This window comes from Fundulus heteroclitus, unplaced genomic scaffold (genome assembly GCF_011125445.2).
Source record: "Fundulus heteroclitus isolate FHET01 unplaced genomic scaffold, MU-UCD_Fhet_4.1 scaffold_49, whole genome shotgun sequence".
Taxonomy (NCBI): Eukaryota; Metazoa; Chordata; class Actinopteri; order Cyprinodontiformes; family Fundulidae; genus Fundulus; species Fundulus heteroclitus.
In genome coordinates this window covers 568,212-587,403 of record NW_023396912.1, presented here as the reverse complement: position 1 = coordinate 587,403, position 19,192 = coordinate 568,212, and the positions used below count along the sequence as shown (strand labels likewise).

Here is a 19,192-nt window from a genome sequence, read left to right as displayed (position 1 = left end):
AGCCATTTATATTGTCAATATTATATAAAGTGTTAAATCATTCTAGTTGTTAGAAACCATTGTTATGTTATACATTTTAAAGGAAATCCCAGAACCCATCATAAATATTGAAAAGTCAGGACAACATTTCAATAATCGCAGTGGAAGCTTCTCACTTCTTCATGTCATCTGAATGCACAGCAGTTTACTTTTTAACAACTTGTTTTAATGTGGCCATCATCTGTGCTTTTACCCCTGATTTTTCCATATTTAATCAACTTCTCTGAATTTTTCTCACGGTTTCTTTTTTTCATGGCTGCCATGTCAGCACGCTGAAAAACGATAAACTGACCCGTTTTAACACACATTAACATCCATGAGGAGCAATTACGGTTGAATCTGGGCGTGTAGAGGGCAGAACCTGGTACCAGACGTTCAGATACAGCTGTCATCTTTGAAGGGAAATTGTGTGCCGATGTGCATGCATACACATTTTTATAAATCTGAATATTTCTTGGCGTACGTCCACTTTTAGTATGGATTCCATGCAAAGTTTAAAAAAGGAGACCCCTGGACTGTATTCAGCTTCATTACCAGCCAAGAAGGACCTTTAAAATCTCAGGTAACAAAAACTGTCTGCTTGGTAATAAAAGAGGGAAAATAAGGCAAAGCAAGTTTATTTGTAAAGCACTTTTCAGTAACAAGAGGATTCAGAGTGCCGTACATGAACAAAACAGGAAAGAAAAGCTTTACAGAGACAAAAGGAAATTACATTGCACTGGAATAATAGGAGCAGGTGAGATACAGTAAAAGTTGGACCACAAACTTCAACATTAACACTTAAAGACAATTCTAAACAAATAGGTTTTTAACCTTGATTTAAATTAGGGTGAGGTTGGAGACGTCCAGAAAGACCCCTGCCAGCTGGTCAGCATCATTTCAGCGTCCAGCCTGACACCATCACTGGACCTGCAGCCTGGTTGGTGTTGACCTTCTTTAAGGCTAAATTCAGTCACACCTGCCATGTCTGCCCTCCCCCAGTTGTTGCTGCACGCTGCAATTCTAGGTCATTGATTATTGTTCAGGCTTGATCTCAAAACAGTCAAAACATCAGATGGTTCCTCTTCAGTCTTAGCCTCTGGAATAAAGTTCATTTATAGCTTTTGCAACATTACATTTTTATGTAGCAGCTGTAAACAAAGCTGATACGAAGGTCTAAATTCAGGTAAAGTATTAGATTTAGTTGAATTATTGCATGGAGGTTAAACATTATTCACTAGAATCATTACTCCTCTCTGCTTTTTGTATTTTAAAGGGGCCATGATAACAAATTTCAATTATTTCTGAGGTCTTGGGGTTATGATATGATTTAAAAATTAATAAAAAAAAAAGGATCTGCTCAGGGGCGGTCTGCTTTGTTGCTTTGCTCGAAAATGGCCAGATCAGAAAACCGGTTGTCTTTCTACGTAATTCATATTGTACAGTCAGAACAAACTGCCTCCCCTCAGCTGATGCACTCATAGGCCCTGTCCCAATATTAACACTTCCACCCTTTCGCCTTGTGGTAGGAAAGTCAAACTATAACTGACCTCCAATACTGATAACTTATAACTTATAACAAATGCTATCTCCACAAGGGTTTCATACATTAATGGCATATATTGATGTCTCTGTTATCCGGTCCACTCATTACAACTAAATTAAACCAAAGCTTTTTAAGATTAGCTCTGAATGTCTGCTAGCCTAATGCTATTAGCTTCCGGATAACTTCCTGTCTTCCCAGATGCACAGCTATGATTAGTTTCGCTCCACTATCGTTAGTGCTATGAGCCTTATTGCCGCATTAATATGGAATATTGATGTAGATTTAAAGACGTTTAGTGTAATTTAGGATTAACCGATTTTAGTGACCAATCACTACAGCGACTCCTAGCCTCCCGGAGGTATAATCACATTAATAAAATCAAGCGTCCCTAAAGTTACTGATTTTACTGAGAAAATCTTTCTGTAAAATGTTATTTCATCAAATAATGTTTTGTTTAACTCGCGATTTAGATTGTGAATGGGTTGAAACACATACAAAATGTTGTTCTAAATTAGTGAAGCTCGTTCTATGTTCTTTAAGATGAACTTAGGTTCTTTGACTTAGATCTGCAGTGAACCAAGATTCACTGAATTATTCAGATGTAGATCACCACTTTTATTGTATTTTGTTTCTTTTTCATGTAAATAGTTCCTTAGCTTAATTTTGCTTAGTAGTTTAGTTAAGTTTCACTAGCCTAGTAGAGAGGATTTGTTAATCGAAATATTGTGTTAATTCAGATAAACAGCATTACATAGTGATGTTCTCTGGATGTTCATTTTATTTCTGTTATTAAATTGTTGAACTTGAAAAGAAGTTGTCACTCCTTTATTCTATGTGTGTGCAGGTTTTGCTGTTAAAAGATCGCTAGTGCTTGAATTCATCCCTTTCAACCGTTGTCCTGTTATCAGCTGTTTGGGCTGATATTTACCAGACAATACTTAACAGACAGAGAGTAATTTATGAAACATTAAATAACTTTAAACAGTGCGTAATAGCACAACATTTAATAAACGGGTGAAGACGGGTCTGTTTTGATAACCAGGTGTAAAAATGAAGTGAATGTAGATCACTTTGGCTGAGAACTGAACGTTTCTGTGGACAAATCCTGCTGAGCTCTGGGAACCAATCATGGTGACAGGATAAACAAATCAGAAATAAAGAAAAGCTTCACAGAGAATATGAGCAGGTTTAGGTTTTGTTAAAACTAGTCTTAGAGCCAGAACTGTAGAAACGTGACCGGAGGAAAGGAAACACAATCAGGCAGACAATCAGTTTCATCCTTAACTTTGGTTTATTAAAAGCATCTCCAGGGTTGGCAAGGATGATTAGACTTTAATAATCCTGTCTCAAATAGCTCAAGTTCAGGATCTGGTACTGGAGGTGAGTCAGGTCTTGGTGGGGAATTAAAATAATAAATCGTGAAGGATTACGCTTTTCTTCTACGGATGATAAAAACAGCAACAAGAAGAACCAGAACAGCCATAACTAACTCCAGAAATATAAATTAGTTTATTTTTTATGACTACAGACCGCTTTCAATTCAATTTTATTTATATAGCGCCAAATCATGAAACATGTCATCTCGAGACACTTTACAAAGTCAAGTTCAATCATATTATACAGATTGGGTCAGATTATACAGATTGGTCAAAAATGTCCTATATAAGGAAACCAGTTGATTGCATCAAAGTCCCGACAAGCAGCATTCACTCCTGGGGAACCGTAGAGCTACAGGGAGAGTTGTCTGCATTGTACATGGCTTTGCTGCAATCCCTCATACTGAGCAAGCATGAAGCGACAGTGGGAAGAAAAACTCCCCATTAACAGGAAGGAAAACCTCCAGCAGAACCGGGCTCAGTATGAACGGTCATCTGCCTCCACCTACCTTTCTTTATCTGTTTTAAACTCATCATTAACAGCAGGTTTAATCTGAATTATTTTCTCCTGAAATCCAGACTAACAACAAACCTGCTCCAAACTCTGACAACAACGTCAAACTGAAACTGATTTACATCTTAAATTAAGCCCAGAGCAGCAGGCAGGAAGTTACTGATATTAAACCAGGTAAGGTGTTCATCTTCTGAATTATATTTATATTAAACACAGTCAGGGACTAAATTCTTCATACCCTCTCCTCATCATCACCCTAACCTTGACCTCCATCTGTGAATGGAGCTCAAGGTTTTTTATCAGATTTATACCAGGAATTTGGCGGAGCTGCTCTGGAATATTTAATTTATTACCAGTCAGAAGAAACATGTTGGCAGAGTTAAAATATGACTTTAAACCTAAATCTGCTAGACGGTATGAATAATTTTGGGCCTAACCACAGCTACTTCAGGGTTAATTGAAAAAGAAAACTAAAGTTTAGTGAATAGGTGCTGACATGTAATTGATTTATAAATGTACACATTTAATCACTTTGATCATTGACTAAATATAACTAAATCTAGTTTTCTTTCCGGTTCCATGAGTAAGTAGAATAAAAACACCAACCTCTGTTTGACGAAGCTCCCGGTAGTCAGAGTGAAGCCTGTTGGGTGGATTTATAAAGGTCCAACCAATCCTTGTGATCTTATTTACCTTTTTATTTGAATGTTTTGTGTGGCTGGAACCTGCTTTACCATCAGCAGATCAGCCGTCTCTGTGTACATGAAATAACTAACTTGTTTGCTTGCTTCTTATCAAGCGAAAGACATGAAATCTCTTCATACTGTAGCAGTTTTACATTAACATTGACCTGCAGAGCACCTGGTTCAGTGCACAGATCACACCAGCAAGTTCACCGTTAAATGCCTTAAATGTAATGACAATAAAGTGTCCCCCAGGTTGTTTTTTCTCAATAATGTGGTGTTTCTATTGTAGACTTCCGTAGTAATAGAAAGACTCTTGAAACAGAAACTATATTTTACCATATTGAATCTAAAAGGCAGAGGGCGTTAAGCTCCTGGCCCAGATGTAAGCAAAGTGTGAGACTCTGGAATGACCTGGAGGTGTATAACCTTTTTCTTGGCTTTTAAAAAAAACTATGAATGTGGATATAAACATCATGCAAAAATATACAAAAATTGTTGGTGTGAAAGGTCAGGGTTAGATGTGTGTGAGAGATTGAAAAAATTAAAACTTGTGACTTTATTCGAATGTAAAATTAGTATTACTTTATATGTAAATGCTTAATACCATGTCTATCTTTGTTTAAGAGGCAAAAAAATATTTTGGTATGAAATATTTATTTATTTGTGCATTTATTTACACGTTGTGTAAACATCATGGCGTTATGATTTGTAATGTAGCCATTATTGGCCAGAGTTTAACATTTTATGGTACCAGGATGTTTTCATTCCAATACTGAAAACAGCTTGAAAAATAAAAAAGTACAAGATTTTTACTAGTGTCATTTAATATTCAAAATTGCATATTAAAACACCCAAATAGGCTTTTACACTTTCAGAAATAAAAAGATAAAATTTGCGATTATATATATATATGTATATTTATTTATATATATATATATATATATATATATATATATATATATATATATATATATATATATATATATATATATATATATATGTATATATATATTTTACATTGTTTACATTCCAGTTGTTTACATAAATTGCTGCTGCATCCTTATTCTGAAATTTACTGCAATTTACTGTGATTTTTCAAGCTGTATGCATACAAAATGACATTTAAAGCTGTCTATGTCTATATGTATGTATATAGCAGCATAGTGCCATTCTGACACACACTCTTCACCAGCAGGTGGCGGTAATGCACACCGAAAAGATGTTTGCCGACTGCCAATAAACTCAAGAAGAAGAAGAAAACGAAGAAGAATCCTGCTGCGCACGTGCTGACGTCCATCTTGACGTCGTTCCAAAGTTCTTTTGGTTCTCGTAGCAAAGCAGGAGGTGGGATGGTGTTGTTGTGTAGCTAAAGTTGCTGGTTTGATGGCGGGTTGTGGTGCTTTAGGGCAACGTGTGAATGTTTGTGGTGAAAAGGTGTTGGGTTGAGCCCCAGAGAGAGATTAGCAACGAGCAGAAAGTGCTGCTGAAGAAAGATTGACGGAGTTGAAAGAAGTCTTGGTGGAGCCGGAGGAAGAGATGGAGGATGAGCGCAGACTGCTGGATTTCAGCCGGATCCCCCTGATAATCTTACAGCGAATAGGTAGGAAACAGCAGCTAAGCTACTAAGGTTTTACTGATCAGAGGAAAGTTGTTTGGCTCCATGCTGAACTCGCTATCCGACAGAAAGAGCTGCTTCACCAACGGCTTTCCTTCTTTCTGCTTCTTGATCAAAGAAGCTCATCAGAACAAAGAAGAGCTGCTAAAATTCACACACAATGATCCAACCAATCAGAGCTCTATTATACACTGGAGTGCTAATCGCCGCCTGTTAGAACGAGTCGCTTTGAAGCCACCAGCCGCCATATTGGTACTCCCTATTTCCCCCCAGTAACTAGGGAATATGTACGCTACAGCATCGAATAACGAGGATTTTTTTCATGTTCAGGGGGGGCTTAAGACTTTTAAAAAGTCAAATGCCATATACTTTTATGTTATGTTCTAAAACTATCACGTAATGAGAAAGTCATGTGCTGAAATATTTTGCATTTTATTTATTTAAATATATACATATATAACATTTATAAATATATAAATAACAATATACAAAAACATATATTTACATACATGTGTGTATATATATATATATATATATATATATATATATATATATATATATATATATATATATATATATATATATATATATATATATATATATATATATATATACACACACATATATATATATATATATATATATATATATATATATTTAATATGAATAACATGTAAAATATTTCAGCATCTAATTTCCTAGTAGCTGATAGTGTTAGTACATCCACTGACTGCAGAATTACCTGTGAAACGTTTTCACTCAGCCAGAAAACTGCTTGTTGTTGCAACCAAATCCTGTGGGATTCTGGGAGAGTAGGGAGGAGCAAGATGGCGGCCAGTGACTTCAGTTTTTCAGGCAAATCAGCACTCCAGTGTATTATATAGCTCAGTTCTGCTTTATTACACTAAGAATAGTTCTTTGCATCCATTAATCTGCTGAGCTCCTTTAAAGACAATTTAAAGTTTTCACCACTTCTTCTTTCTCTTTAGTAGCTACTAGCTACTAAAGAGAAAGAAGAAGTGGTGAAAACTTTAAATTTTCACCACAGCCATCACCTCATCTCAAGACGCCTTAAGATGTCTCAAGACACATTTGTTGAAATGTCTTGGTAAGTCAAGACATGTCTATAAGACGTGTCTATAGAAATGGTCTTAAGATGTCTTGAGATGTCTTAGAAATAAAATTTAGTAAAATATCACTATCCACTATTCCTTGGTAATAATTTATATATTTTTTGTTTATAGAAAAGAATGACAAACCCTATATGACACACTGAGTATTTAATAAAACATAGGAAAATACAGTTCAATATATTGTAATTATTGCACGTAGTATGAACATGTTAAGAGGATTAGGTTTACAAAATTGACATCAAGTTACGTGTGTGTGTGTGTGTGTGTGTGTGTGTGTGTGTGTGTGTGTGTGTGTGTGTGTGTGTGTGTGTGTGTGTGTGTGTGTGTGTGTGTGTGTGTGTGTGTGTGTGTGTGGTAAGGTTACTCTGTATAAGAGTGTGGATATGCGTTTCTAAGATGCAATTTGTTCCTTGGATTGTGAAGGATTTTTTTTGACTTTGTCCTGATTCCTAGGTTTTCAATTGGCTCCCAGAAGCATTTGTGGTGGAGGAACAGGAGGATGTCAGTGATGGCTGATGTTGGAAAAATTATTTTTTCCACCTTCTTTATACTGTTTCCAGCCTGTCAGTGGGTCTTCTGTGCGTTGCAGAAAGAAAGTGGTACCCTCAAACAGGACGAGTGGCATAACTGGGGAGAAACATTGTGCATGTAGCCATGGGATACAAAAATTATCTCTAGTAAAACTGTAACTTAACCTAGTGTTATGCATTATGCTATGAGGTTTACATTGCCCGGTTTCTCTATAATCCTGTTTACACATTATATTCAAGATGTAACTACTTTACCAGAGATTGTAGCCCATATGGTTGTGATTTTCACTGGTTGCCTGTCACTGTCATTCACATGGGTTGGGTTGAAGGGAGCTATCTCCACAAATGAGTCAACTCTTAACAGTCTTTACATAAAATCTGTGAATGAGATAAAATATTTTTAAAACACTTGCATTCATTAAAGAGGTATATTATAAAAGGAGTATTCCGTTTATTTAGATAAATATCCAAGGGTCTAATACACAAAATGATGCACAGCTTCTGGGAAATGCTATGCAGTATGTTTTGTTGCTGGTACTATTGCTGCTCTGTGCTATCCTTTTGTGAATTTGGCTAAAAAAAATATTCTAAATTCAGTACATTACTACTGCTATTACACAAACGATAAACATTGATAACATACTTATATTTTTGTGGGGACAGTGTGGCAGTTTGGTGTTTAACGCATCTCTCTGGTTGGACAGGGAGAGGGTTGTCAAAGATGTTGATGATATGCTTCCCCTTATCCAAACCTTGGGAATAAAAGCAAATTATGTTAATGATGTTCCTATACAAGAAGACAGTGCTTACAGTACATTATAATGTTTAATAAAATTTATTAATATGTATTTTCCTGCACTGGATTGAGATTAACTACAGGAGTCACACCTTTGGGCCAAGGAAGATCTCTTCCTGTGTCAGGACTCTATCCCCTTTTCAGGTGGGACAGCTCTGGCATTTGGGTTCCAAGGTGCAACCCTGTTAAGAAATTAATTAATTAATAAATAAAATAAATTTATTACCTTTTTTTTAGTCATTGTTGATGGAAAATCCAAGAATATTTTAATAATACAACTATTTTAGTAGTTTATTTTTGTAACATAGATTTACCTACCAAGCCCATGTCTTTGATGAAGTTGAGCTGCAGATATCACTGTGGCTGATCCTGATGGCCTGTAAACCGGGGCGAAGCCTGGGGATAGATGTATTTTCTGCTGTTTCATCATTTGGTGTTGACAGTGTGCAGAAGGTGTCCAACACAGCAATCCTCTTCACCATTAATGATTTACCGCGGTCAAGGGGTTTTTCAGTACTGACACCATTTTTATGAGCAATAACTGAAGTGCAACAAACATATCAAGACAGAGAGCTTCAAGAGGTTACTGTTTTATCCAATAAACCAGATGTGCTTCTTCATCCAGTTTTCCATTAATTAAAACTTCCTTCTGTTTAAATTAACTCTATTGTTCCTTAAAGGAACTTTAATTCTGCTGAAAATTATTGTAATTAACCAATTTATCAAGGCCTGTTGTTGGAAAGCAGATGATTAATGTTGGAAAGCAGATGAATAAAAACCCATTAGCTCTGTTATCGAACTGGATGGGTTCTCTACTGTTCGGGCGACCAGTTCATTGTTATTGTTTTGATGCGGGTTTTTCGCGCATGCGCGCCGGACTGGTAGGCAAAAGGCGAACACAATGGCGGACGCAAACAGAGAAACTGACGAGTTCTCCACGTATTTTTCTTCTTTAGATAACATATCACAAGATCATTTTAAGAGTAAGTTGATAGTTGATGGTATCAGATTGCCAGATCCACACAGCAAAAGCCTGAAGGGACGGAGCGAGTCTGTGAAATGCTGGCCAAGGGTTCCGTACCGCGACATACAGCTGCCTTATAAACACGCAGGCCAGTACGGACAAGAGAGCATGAAAGCCATGAAACCACTGGACGGCTACAATTATTTTATATCAGGAAAAAGGCTCCAGCAACGCCCGCGACCCCATGAGGGATTAAGCGGGTCAGAAAATAGATGGATGGATTATTTTGGTGTTTTTGTCCTATTAATCCTTTTCACAGACTCATGCTAGAGGGTTTGCATACATTGTACATGTACTAGGGCTAGGCAACGATTAAAATTTTTAATCGCGATTAATCGCATAATTTGCCCGACTAATCATGATTAATCGCATTGTATTTACAAACTCCAAGAATGAATTCAAAAGTAGTGTAAAGAGCACTTTTATTTTAATGTTCTGCTGCTATATGAACAAAAGTGTTGTAACATTTGTAGCACTTATCTTATTTTATACTGGATATTTTCAACCCATCTATTGAATTTAGTGCACTAGTTGATCTTTTCTTCATAAGAGAACAGCAAGCACTGCAGCCAAAATATGGCCTTTTTTGACCTGCTGTATATTAGCCAGTCCCTAAGCTTGATGTATCATAAAACTGTTGACCTTTTTATTTTATTATTACAATTAAATAATAATAATAACAATAATGTTATGTTCAGTGTTTTTTTGCTAATCCACCTCTTATATATTTCAATCCTTATGTAATTTTGTCTGTGTTGTGTGCACCTGCCTGTTGCTTTAATCCTATAAATTTCCCCGTCGTGGGATAAAAAAAGGATTAGCTAATGTTATCTTATCTTAAATAACACTTTTTAATATATGTACTGGGTTCTTTCAAGGTCTTAATTACATGTTATGTGTGGGCTCCAGTAACATATGATAGATAATATCTACTTTGAAAGTTAACATGAACTGCTGCTGAAGATGACCACTGATCTACCTGGATGTTCCATGGAGGACTGAAACGCCTCAGTCAGAGACGTCTGTGGGTCTGTCGGGGCAATGACAGAAGTTTCGTCTCCTCTCTCCGTTTCTGTGGCTCGACGTTTTCATGTTTTTTCACGTGCTTAGATTAGAATTTGTTGTTTCCACTGAATTTAACCGGCTTTTTACAAAACATACAGCTTGATTTCATTTACGGTATTAAAATAAAGCCAAACGGTGCTACTTCCCCTGTTCATGTTTTTCCGCTGCTGCGGTCTCTCTCAGCTGTTTGTGTGTTAAGTTTGTGTGAGAGCTGAGTGGGCGGGCCAGGCTGAGCCTGCGTGCTGATTGGCTGGCGCCACTGAGCCATGTACGAGAGGGGAGGGGGAGCGGGAGAGTGCTGCCGTGACAGCGCGCTGCAGTCAGCGCGCCTGCTGACTGACACTGACTGAAAGCATGTGAGCAACATGCGTTAATGCGCGATAAAATAAATATCGCCGTTAATAGTCTAATGAATTAACGCGAAATTAACGCGTTAACTTGCCCAGCCCTAACATGTACGTATATTATTACAAAACAAATGTTTACATCTTAACTTAAGTATATATCCTACTTTTTTATTTAGATAATTATTTAAGTAGAACAATGATTAGAGCAGAATTAAGTTGTATTTACCGGAGATGAAGTGTAGACTGCAAATTCTGTCGTGGTATGATGGCTCCCCCAGTCCATTGGGATTGTCTGCCTGCACTCTTTTCATTGAAATTATCCATTTCTTTCTTCTAAACAATGCCTACAACAAGTCGTAGGCATTGTTTAGATTCCAAAAACAAACTAAAAGCACGCTCTAATTGACCCGTTTTGTCATGGTAATGGACGAGAACAGTACTGTTTCTGCCTGGTCTCGGGGGGCTAAAGTGCTAAAAAACTCTCCTCTCTCTAATTCTGACCACAACACTGTGCATTTTATCTATATACAAGATATACAAAACTATGCTTAAAAGGAGCAATCTATAGTTCAAGACAGTATCTATGTGGTCTGAGGGAACTATTGAGTCTCTGAAGGCCTCAGTTTTATGAACAAACTGAGACATTTTTTATAAGTTGGAAAAACAGGCATAAAAACAGGGATACTATGTAGAAGATCTTCTTATTGAGGGATCCAAACATGTATGGGGTTCTATGAAAGCAGCAGTTAATATGACCACAGAGAGAAGGTGTCTTATCACAGACCATGGTCTTTAAAAAGCTCAGTAACTTTATTATGAGGTTTTTAAACCCAGGATCTCTCTTCAGAGTGTGACAAATTACTACAGTCCATTAATTCTGCTGATTCCTGTCTAGGGCTGAAGGTTAATCCTTTAAATCCAGTCACTCTTTAATGAGGTTAGCCCAGATGGTATTTCTGCTTTTCTTTTAAAAACCTGTTCTGAAGAGCTCATAGGATGCGTCCCTCTTAAAATGGGCGATAAATCCTGGTCTGGACCCATTCCAGTTCGCTTACAGGCAGGTACGGGCTACAGATGATACCATCAATGGCACCACACACCTAACACTTAAACTTCTTGAAAACCAAAGGCCTATGCCTGCCTTTTGTTCATAGATCTTAGCTCTGCTTTTAATACCCTACAACATCAGGAAACTACAGCAGATGAATCTTAATCCTTCTCTCATTAAATGGTTTTATTATCTTTTAACAAGTAGATCACAGCTTGTTGGAGTTAGCAGCACCCTGCCAGAGGTCCACCATCACAGGGGTTCCTCAGGGCTGTGTCTCCGGTCCTTTCTACTATACACACAAATGACTGCATCAGCAGCTGCCCTGGATATTATGTTTTTCTCTGATTATCCTGCTGTTCTCAGCCGGCTGCATGAAGGTATGGACGCCCCTCACCATATTTTAATGAGGTACAGTCCTTTGTTCAATGGTGCAATGACACCACCTGGTATCAATGCCAGGAAAACAGGAGATGATCTTTGACCCTAAGCCTCTGGGTGACAATCAGCCGCTTTTCATTCATGACCACAAAATAAGTCAGATATTTTACAGATATCTGGCTGTTCACTTAGATAACTTGGTCAAGTGGGAAATTCATGTCAATACGTTCCCATCTACAGCAGAGACTGGGATTCTTACATAGACTCTGAGCCTTTGGGGTTAACCAGAAGCTCAGGTTTTTATTCTCTCAGCATCATTAGGTCTGGAACAGCAGCGTGGTGCAGTTACCTCTCTCTGCAACTAGAATCTAAACTTAGTCACATGGTACAAACTGCCATGAAGGTGAGAGGAAGGACTGATAACTCCTCCCTGCAGTCTATCTATGGACCGTCAGTCCTCAGACTTACTCATCCGGACCTGTCTTCATCATTCCAATTCTAAAAATATCTTGTCATGCTTCTGATGCTCTGGTCTCGCCACCTGTCTGAGATCCTTCCTCTCCTGGGTCCAGGTCCTATGCCACACTGTTATGCTGAAAAACAAGATGCTTTCGATTGTTGCTCTATAAAAGTTTTATAGCAGTTTAGTGGAAAGACCAGACCGTTTCAGTTTTCTGAGGAAGAAGAGCCGTTTTGGGGGCTTCTTCACCAGGTGTCAGTCGTTGTGTCCTTGCCACAACCCCTTGGTGGTGTTGCTGATGCATGGCAGCCTTGCTTCTGTCAGTCTGCCCCAGGGCAGCTGTGGCTACTAACATAGCTCACCACCGTCAGGGTGTGAATGGGTGAATGACTGACTAGCGTTTTGGGGTCGTCAGCCTTCATAAAGCCGTATACAAGTACAAGCCATTTACCATAAACGCCTTAGTCGACAAACCCTAGTGTAGAACCTTGTATTCTCAAATGCTCACATTTTGAAACGGTGATATTGATGTCAGAATTGCTCTCTTCCATCTTGGGGTGACTATGGCCCAATGGGGAGAGTAGTCATCTTGCAATCTAAAAGTTGTGACTTTGATTACAGCTTCCTTATGCAACACTGTGTCTCTTCAAGAGAGTAAGTTGAACAGAGCATTCTTTAACTCACATTTCTAAGTTTTGTTTCATCTTTTTTTCAGGTTCCCAAAAGTATTATGTCTGTAAAGATGAGGGGGTTCAGTCTGAGCTCAGCAACCTAGAGGGAAACTCCACTTTAGATGAAGAGGAACCAGAACATGGGCAGATAAAAGAGGAAACAGAAGAACCAGAACATGGGCAGATAAAAGAGGAGACAGAAGAACCAGAACATGGGCAGATAAAAGAGGAGACAGAAGAACCAGAACATGGGCAGATAAAAGAGGAAACAGAAGAACCAGAACCTGGGCAGATAAAAGAGGAAACGGAGGAACCAGAACATGGGCAGATAAAACAAGAGCAAGAGATCCCAGAACCTCTGTGGATGAAGGAGGAGAAAGAGGAACAAGAACATCAACAGTTAAAAGAGGAAGAGAGGCAGCTCTGCATCAGTCAGGCTGAAAAGCAACTAGTGCTGAAACAGGAGACGGATGATATATTAATTGTTCCTTTTATTGTGCAAAGACTCTCCAATGAAACAGAACAGAACAGAAACCAACTCATCTCTCAGCCGTCCCCTGAATTTGAGAACCTGGATCAGGAGGAAAACAATGAAGAACCAGGAAAGAGGAGAGACGAGCAGGAGGAAAATGAGAAAACCAAGTGGCAGAATGGCACTGCTGACATCTCTAAACAAACTTACCACATGAGAACTCACAACGATGAGAAACCTTACTCGTGTCTTACCTGTGGAAGGAGTTACAAATATAGAAAAAATTTATTTTTTCATCTGAAAACTCACACAGGTGAGAAGCCTTTCACTTGTGATACCTGTGAAAAAAGTTTTACAAAAAAACATAGTTTGGCACGTCACATGAGAACTCACACAGGGGAGAAGCCTTTCTCATGTGCAAACTGTGGAAAGTGTTTCAGTGATAAAAGTCATTTAACTTATCACATGAAAACACACACGGGTGAGAAACCTTTTTCATGTACAACCTGTGAAAAGAGTTACAGTGATAGAAGAAGTTTAACTTATCACATGAGAACTCACACAGGAGAGAAGGCTTTCTCATGTGTGATCTGTGGAAAGAGTTACAGTGATAGAAGAAGTTTAACTTATCACATGAGAACTCACACAGGCGAGAAGTCTTTCTCATGTGTGATCTGCGGAAAGCGTTACAGTTTTAGAAGTGGTTTAACTAAACACATGAGAACCCACACAGGCGAGAAGTGTTTCTTCTGTGGGACCTGTGGAAAAACTTATGGTCGAAAAAGTGAGTTAACGGTTCACATGAGAACTCACACCGGTGTGAAGCCTTTCTCATGTGTGACCTGTGGAAAGAGTTACCGTTTTAGAAGTCGTTTAACTTTTCATATGAGAACCCACTCAGGTGAGAAGCATTTCTTCTGTGGGACCTGTGGAAAAGCTTTTTGTCGAAAAAGTGGGTTAACGGTTCACATGAGAACTCACACCCGTGTGAAACCTTTTTCATGTGTGACCTGTGGAAAGAGTTACAATAAAAGAAGTACTTTAATTTATCACATGAAAACTCACAGCTGAGAAGCCTTAGAAACAAAGTGAGCAATCTTTGAAACAAATCTATGCTAATGTGTTTTGGGTTGTGTTTTAAGGGATATACAAACTTTAAATTCAATTTAATTTTATTTATATAGCTTCAATTCATGAAACATGTCATCTCAAAGCACTTTCCAAAGTCAAATTCAATCAGATTATACAGATGCAAACGACAGGGACAGTCGTCTGCATTGTTGATGGCTTTGCAGCAATCCCTCATACTGAGCATGCATGAAGCGACAGTGGAGAGGAAAACTCCCCTTTAACAGGGAGGAGAACCTCCAGCAGAACCAGAACCAGGCTCAGTGTGAACGCTCATCTGCCTCGGACCACTGGGGCTTAGAGAAGACAGAGCAGAGACACAGAAAGCTCAGAAGCTCACATTGACCCAGGAGTACTTTCTATGTTAGAGAGGACAGAGCAGAGACACAGAAAGCACAGAAGCTCACATTGACCCAGGAGTACTTTCTATGTTAGAGAAGACAGAGCAGAGACACAAAAAGCACAGAAGCTCACATTGACCCAGGAGTACTTTCTATGTTAGATGGTAATAGTGGATGATCTGCCTCCCCTGATGATGTCACAGCTAACAGAACACCAGACCAGGTGTACCTTCTATGAAGAGAAAAATGACAGAACATAAAGTTAAAAGTTGAAATAACTTTTTAACTTAACTTTATTTCCAAAAGGGTTTTAAAACAATGATGGAGCATTTGTTTGTGTTTGCTAGTCTGCTCATTACACCAAATATGGCTAAAAGTCTATTAAATAAGCCCTGAAGCATTAGGCGCCATTAGCCTCGCTAACAACCTTACTACTAACAAGTCAAACATAACTACGGTTTGTTTAAACATTATGCTTTTCATTTCGCTCCACCATCATCCAATTGTGCTACGAGCCTTTGTACAGCATGAATTGGGCTCATTAACAAATTAGTGGTATTTTGTTTTGCTAATGGCTGCGTGACCCTGATGTGCCCGAGCATAACTCCTGGTCATCTTCTCCTTACTGTGCCCTCTACCATCTTACGTTACCAATTTGTGTCTTAAGTATTTTTTGTAGTAATATTACATTAATAAAAAAACGAGTGACCATAAGGATATTGACTTTTTTGGCAATCGTTCTTTAAAATCTTCCTCAGATAGTGTTTTATCTTACTCTGAGTTGCATTGTGAACGGGTTGAACACATTCCAGACGTTGTTCTAAAGTAGTAAAGCTAATGTAAGCCCATTCCAAATTCTTGAGGATGAATTTCGGTCTCTAACTTAAATCTGCAGTGAATTAAAAATACATGAAATGATTCTTATGGTGATGGTTTTCAACATTTTGTATTTGTTTTTTGGTCTTTTGTGTGTACATAGTTCCTTAGTTTCTTTAATTTTGTTTAGGGTAGTTTTAGTTAACTTTCACTCGTCTAGTAAAGATGAGTTGTTTGAAATCTATTATTAATACAGGTGAACAACATCATAATGTCCTCTGGATGTTCATTATTTTCTGTTAATAAATTCTTATACTTGAAGAGAAGTTGTCACTCATTTATTCCATATGTGTGCAGAGTTTGCTATTAGAAGAACACCACTTCTCGAATCATCCCTTTCAACTATTGTCCCAATATCAAAGCCAGTTGGGCACCAGACAATTTTCACAGGGCGGGAGTTATTTGAAAAACATCAAATAACGTAAAGACGTGTAATTGGTCACTTGGCTGATGCTGGATTTTTATGTCTGGTCGGTTTGGTCCAACGATGTCTAACGTCCGCTGGTGTCAAAGTTAAGAGGACACCTGAACGTTGAGTCGACCATCTTGGTGCTGCAGCCGTCCAAAGCTCATTTCCCTCATAGAGTTCTGACTGTTGACCTGAAAGGTCAAAGAATAGGGGTTCAGAGCCATAATTAGAGCGCTGAAAATGTATTCAGAATATAGTTTGACACCGAGAAACTAGGTACATTTTTTTGATGACTTCCTGTTTGCGGTAAGGCGTATTGTGTCACTTCCTGTTGTTGCTGTGTGAACGACGGGCTTTTGCTCCAGGTTCTCTCGCTTTTTATCTTTAAACCTCTTTGCTGTAACATCTGTTTCCAAACATAAGCACTTTTAAAACATTTTCTGTGGCTGCTCATCACGTTTGGGAACTCCTCGTGTTTCACACGGTTTGTTCTTTGGCGTGGTAACAGGTCGCTAGCCTAGCTTTAGCCTAGCGTTAGCCAAGCCTTAGCCTCATAATGGCTTCTCCGTCTCTGACTAAGTCTCCTGTCTGCTGCTCTCTGTGTCAGATGTTCAGTTATTCCTCTGCCTCCTTTAGTGATAATGGTACTTGTAATAAATGTAGTGTTTTTGTAGCTTTGGAGGCGAGGGTGTCAGAATTGGAGACCCGGTTCTGTGCTGTTGAAAAGCCAGCTGATAGCCGCTCCTTTGCTAGCGCGGAGCCGCATAGAGTAACTTCACGTAGCGAACCAAAAGCAGTAGCACCCGAACAGCCTGGTAACAAGGCTGGCTGGGTGACGGTTCGTAGGAAACATAGCTCTAGATTCCAGCCCCCAGATCACCACAAGTCCGTCTGCGTTTCTAATAGATTTTCACCACTCAGCAACGCACCCGCTGAGGAGCCGGCCTTAATTATTGGCAGCTCGATAGTGAGAAACGTGGCACTAGAGACACCAGGGACCATAGTTAAATGCATACCAGGGGCCAGAACGGGCGACATAGAATCCTACCTAAAACGACTGGCTAAGGATAAGCATAAATACCGCAAAATTGTTATTCACGCTGGCAGTAATGACACCCGGTCACGCCGATCAGAGGTCACCAAAGTTGGTGTTGCTTCGGTGTGTGAGTTTGCTTAAGCAATGTAGGACTCCGTAATTTTCTCTGGTCCCATTGCCTGATCTGACCAGTGATGACATGTTTAGCCACATGTCATCATTCAACCGCTGGTTGTCTAGGTGGTGTCCAGAAAACGACGTGGGCTACATTGATAACTGGCAAACTTTCTGGCGAAAACCTGGTCTGATCAGGAGAGACGGCATTGATCCCACTTTGGATGGTGCAGCTCTTCTTTCGAGGAATCTGGCCGGATTTATCAGTTCTCCTAAATGCTGACAACCCAGGGTCCAGACCAGGAAGCAGAGCCGTAGTTTAACACACCTCTCTGCAGCTTCTGTACTGTTACCCACCCATTACCCTATTGAGACGGTGTCTTTCCCACGGCCAAAACTTAACAGATCAAAAACTGATCTAAAAGGAACAAATCATAAAAATCTAATACGAATCCATACGGATCGCTTTGAACCAAAAAATAAAAGAATTAAATGTGGTCTATTAAATATAAGGTCTCTCCCTCCAAAGACTTTGTTAGTTAACGAACTGATTTCTGATAATCAGATTGATTTATTTTGTCTCACGGAAACCTGGCTACAAGAGGACTACGTTAGTATAAATGAGTCAACTCCCTCCAATTATTCAAATTTCCACATTCCCAGATCTGTGGGAAGAGGAGGAGGAGTGGCAACCATCTTTCAGTCTGATTTATTAATTAGTCCCAGGCCAATTAATAACTACAGTTCTTTTGAACATTTAACCCTCAGTTTCCATCATCCAAACTGTAAAGCAATAAAACCTCTTCTGTTTGTTGTTTTGTATCGTCCACCAGGCCCTTACTCACAGTTTTTGGATCAGCTGTCAGATTTCATATCTGATTTGGTGATAAACACTGACAAGGTTATTATAGTGGGTGATTTTAACATCCATGTTGACACTGAATGTGATAACCTTAGTGTAGCCTTTAAAACGATCCTAGATTCAATTGGTTTTGCTCAAAATGTGCATAAACTGACGCACCCTTGGCTTCATACTTTAGAACTTGTGCTGACATATGGCATTGATTGTGAAGAATTAACAGTATTCTCTCACAACCCTGTCCTGTCTCATCATTTTTTAATAACATTTGAGTTTAATCTGAGTTCTCCACCCCCAAAAGAGGGTTCCATTATAGTAGATCTTTATTTGACAATGCTGTATCAAAACTTAGTCTGTCCCCCTTTTAATATCCTTAGTATTGCAGAAATGCCCTGTAGATGGCAGCAATGCTGTTTCTTCCCATTCACAAATCGATACCTTTGCTAACAATGTGACTTCCTCATTGCGTTCTGCATTAGATAATGTAGCTCCCTTGAAAAAGAAGCTGATTATTCACAGGACGTCACGTCCTTCGTCTCAAGAGCAACGCCCCTTTTGCTGCTTAGGTAGGACAGACAGTTGCAGAACGCCCGTAGCAGCCAGTTATTACACGCGCAACAGAACCAGCTATATGACCAACTTTGCAGCCATTAAACTTTCCCAAGACGATGTCCCAGGCACACGGTTTACTGGTCGCACTGTTGAAGAACACACCAACCTTCAGCTCAAGCGATGGCTTGAGTGTCT

The 19,192-nt window shown here is 38.9% G+C and overlaps 2 protein-coding genes across 9 annotated transcripts in view; both read left to right on the top strand.

Moving 5' to 3' along the window:
* LOC110367769 (zinc finger protein 239-like) overlaps nucleotides 1-19,192 on the top strand; it is a 577,202-nt gene that overhangs the window by 169,856 nt on the left and 388,154 nt on the right. The window lies entirely within an intron of this gene.
* On the top strand, nucleotides 5,407-14,915 carry LOC118560800 (gastrula zinc finger protein XlCGF28.1-like). 2 transcript variants are annotated; one of them, XM_036132311.1, is made up of 3 exons: nucleotides 5,407-5,740; nucleotides 13,255-13,350; nucleotides 13,423-14,915. In XM_036132311.1, the coding sequence occupies exons 1-3, from the start codon at nucleotides 5,677-5,679 to the stop codon at nucleotides 14,751-14,753; spliced, it is 1,491 nt and encodes a 496-aa protein (XP_035988204.1). In that variant the 5' UTR covers nucleotides 5,407-5,676; the 3' UTR covers nucleotides 14,754-14,915. The 2 variants fall into 2 exon arrangements, with proteins under 2 accessions (XP_035988204.1, XP_035988203.1); XM_036132310.1 differs by having other exon boundaries at nucleotides 5,408-5,740; nucleotides 13,255-14,915.

Bases quoted from the DNA above. Each gene is read 5' to 3' on its own strand.
- LOC118560800 (XM_036132310.1), top strand. From the start codon at position 5,677: ATGGAGGATGAGCGCAGACTGCTGGATTTCAGCCGGATCCCCCTGATA. The intron at 5,741-13,254 runs GTAGGAAACAGC...TCTTTTTTTCAG, and splicing joins GATAATCTTACAGCGAATAG to GTTCCCAAAAGTATTATGTC.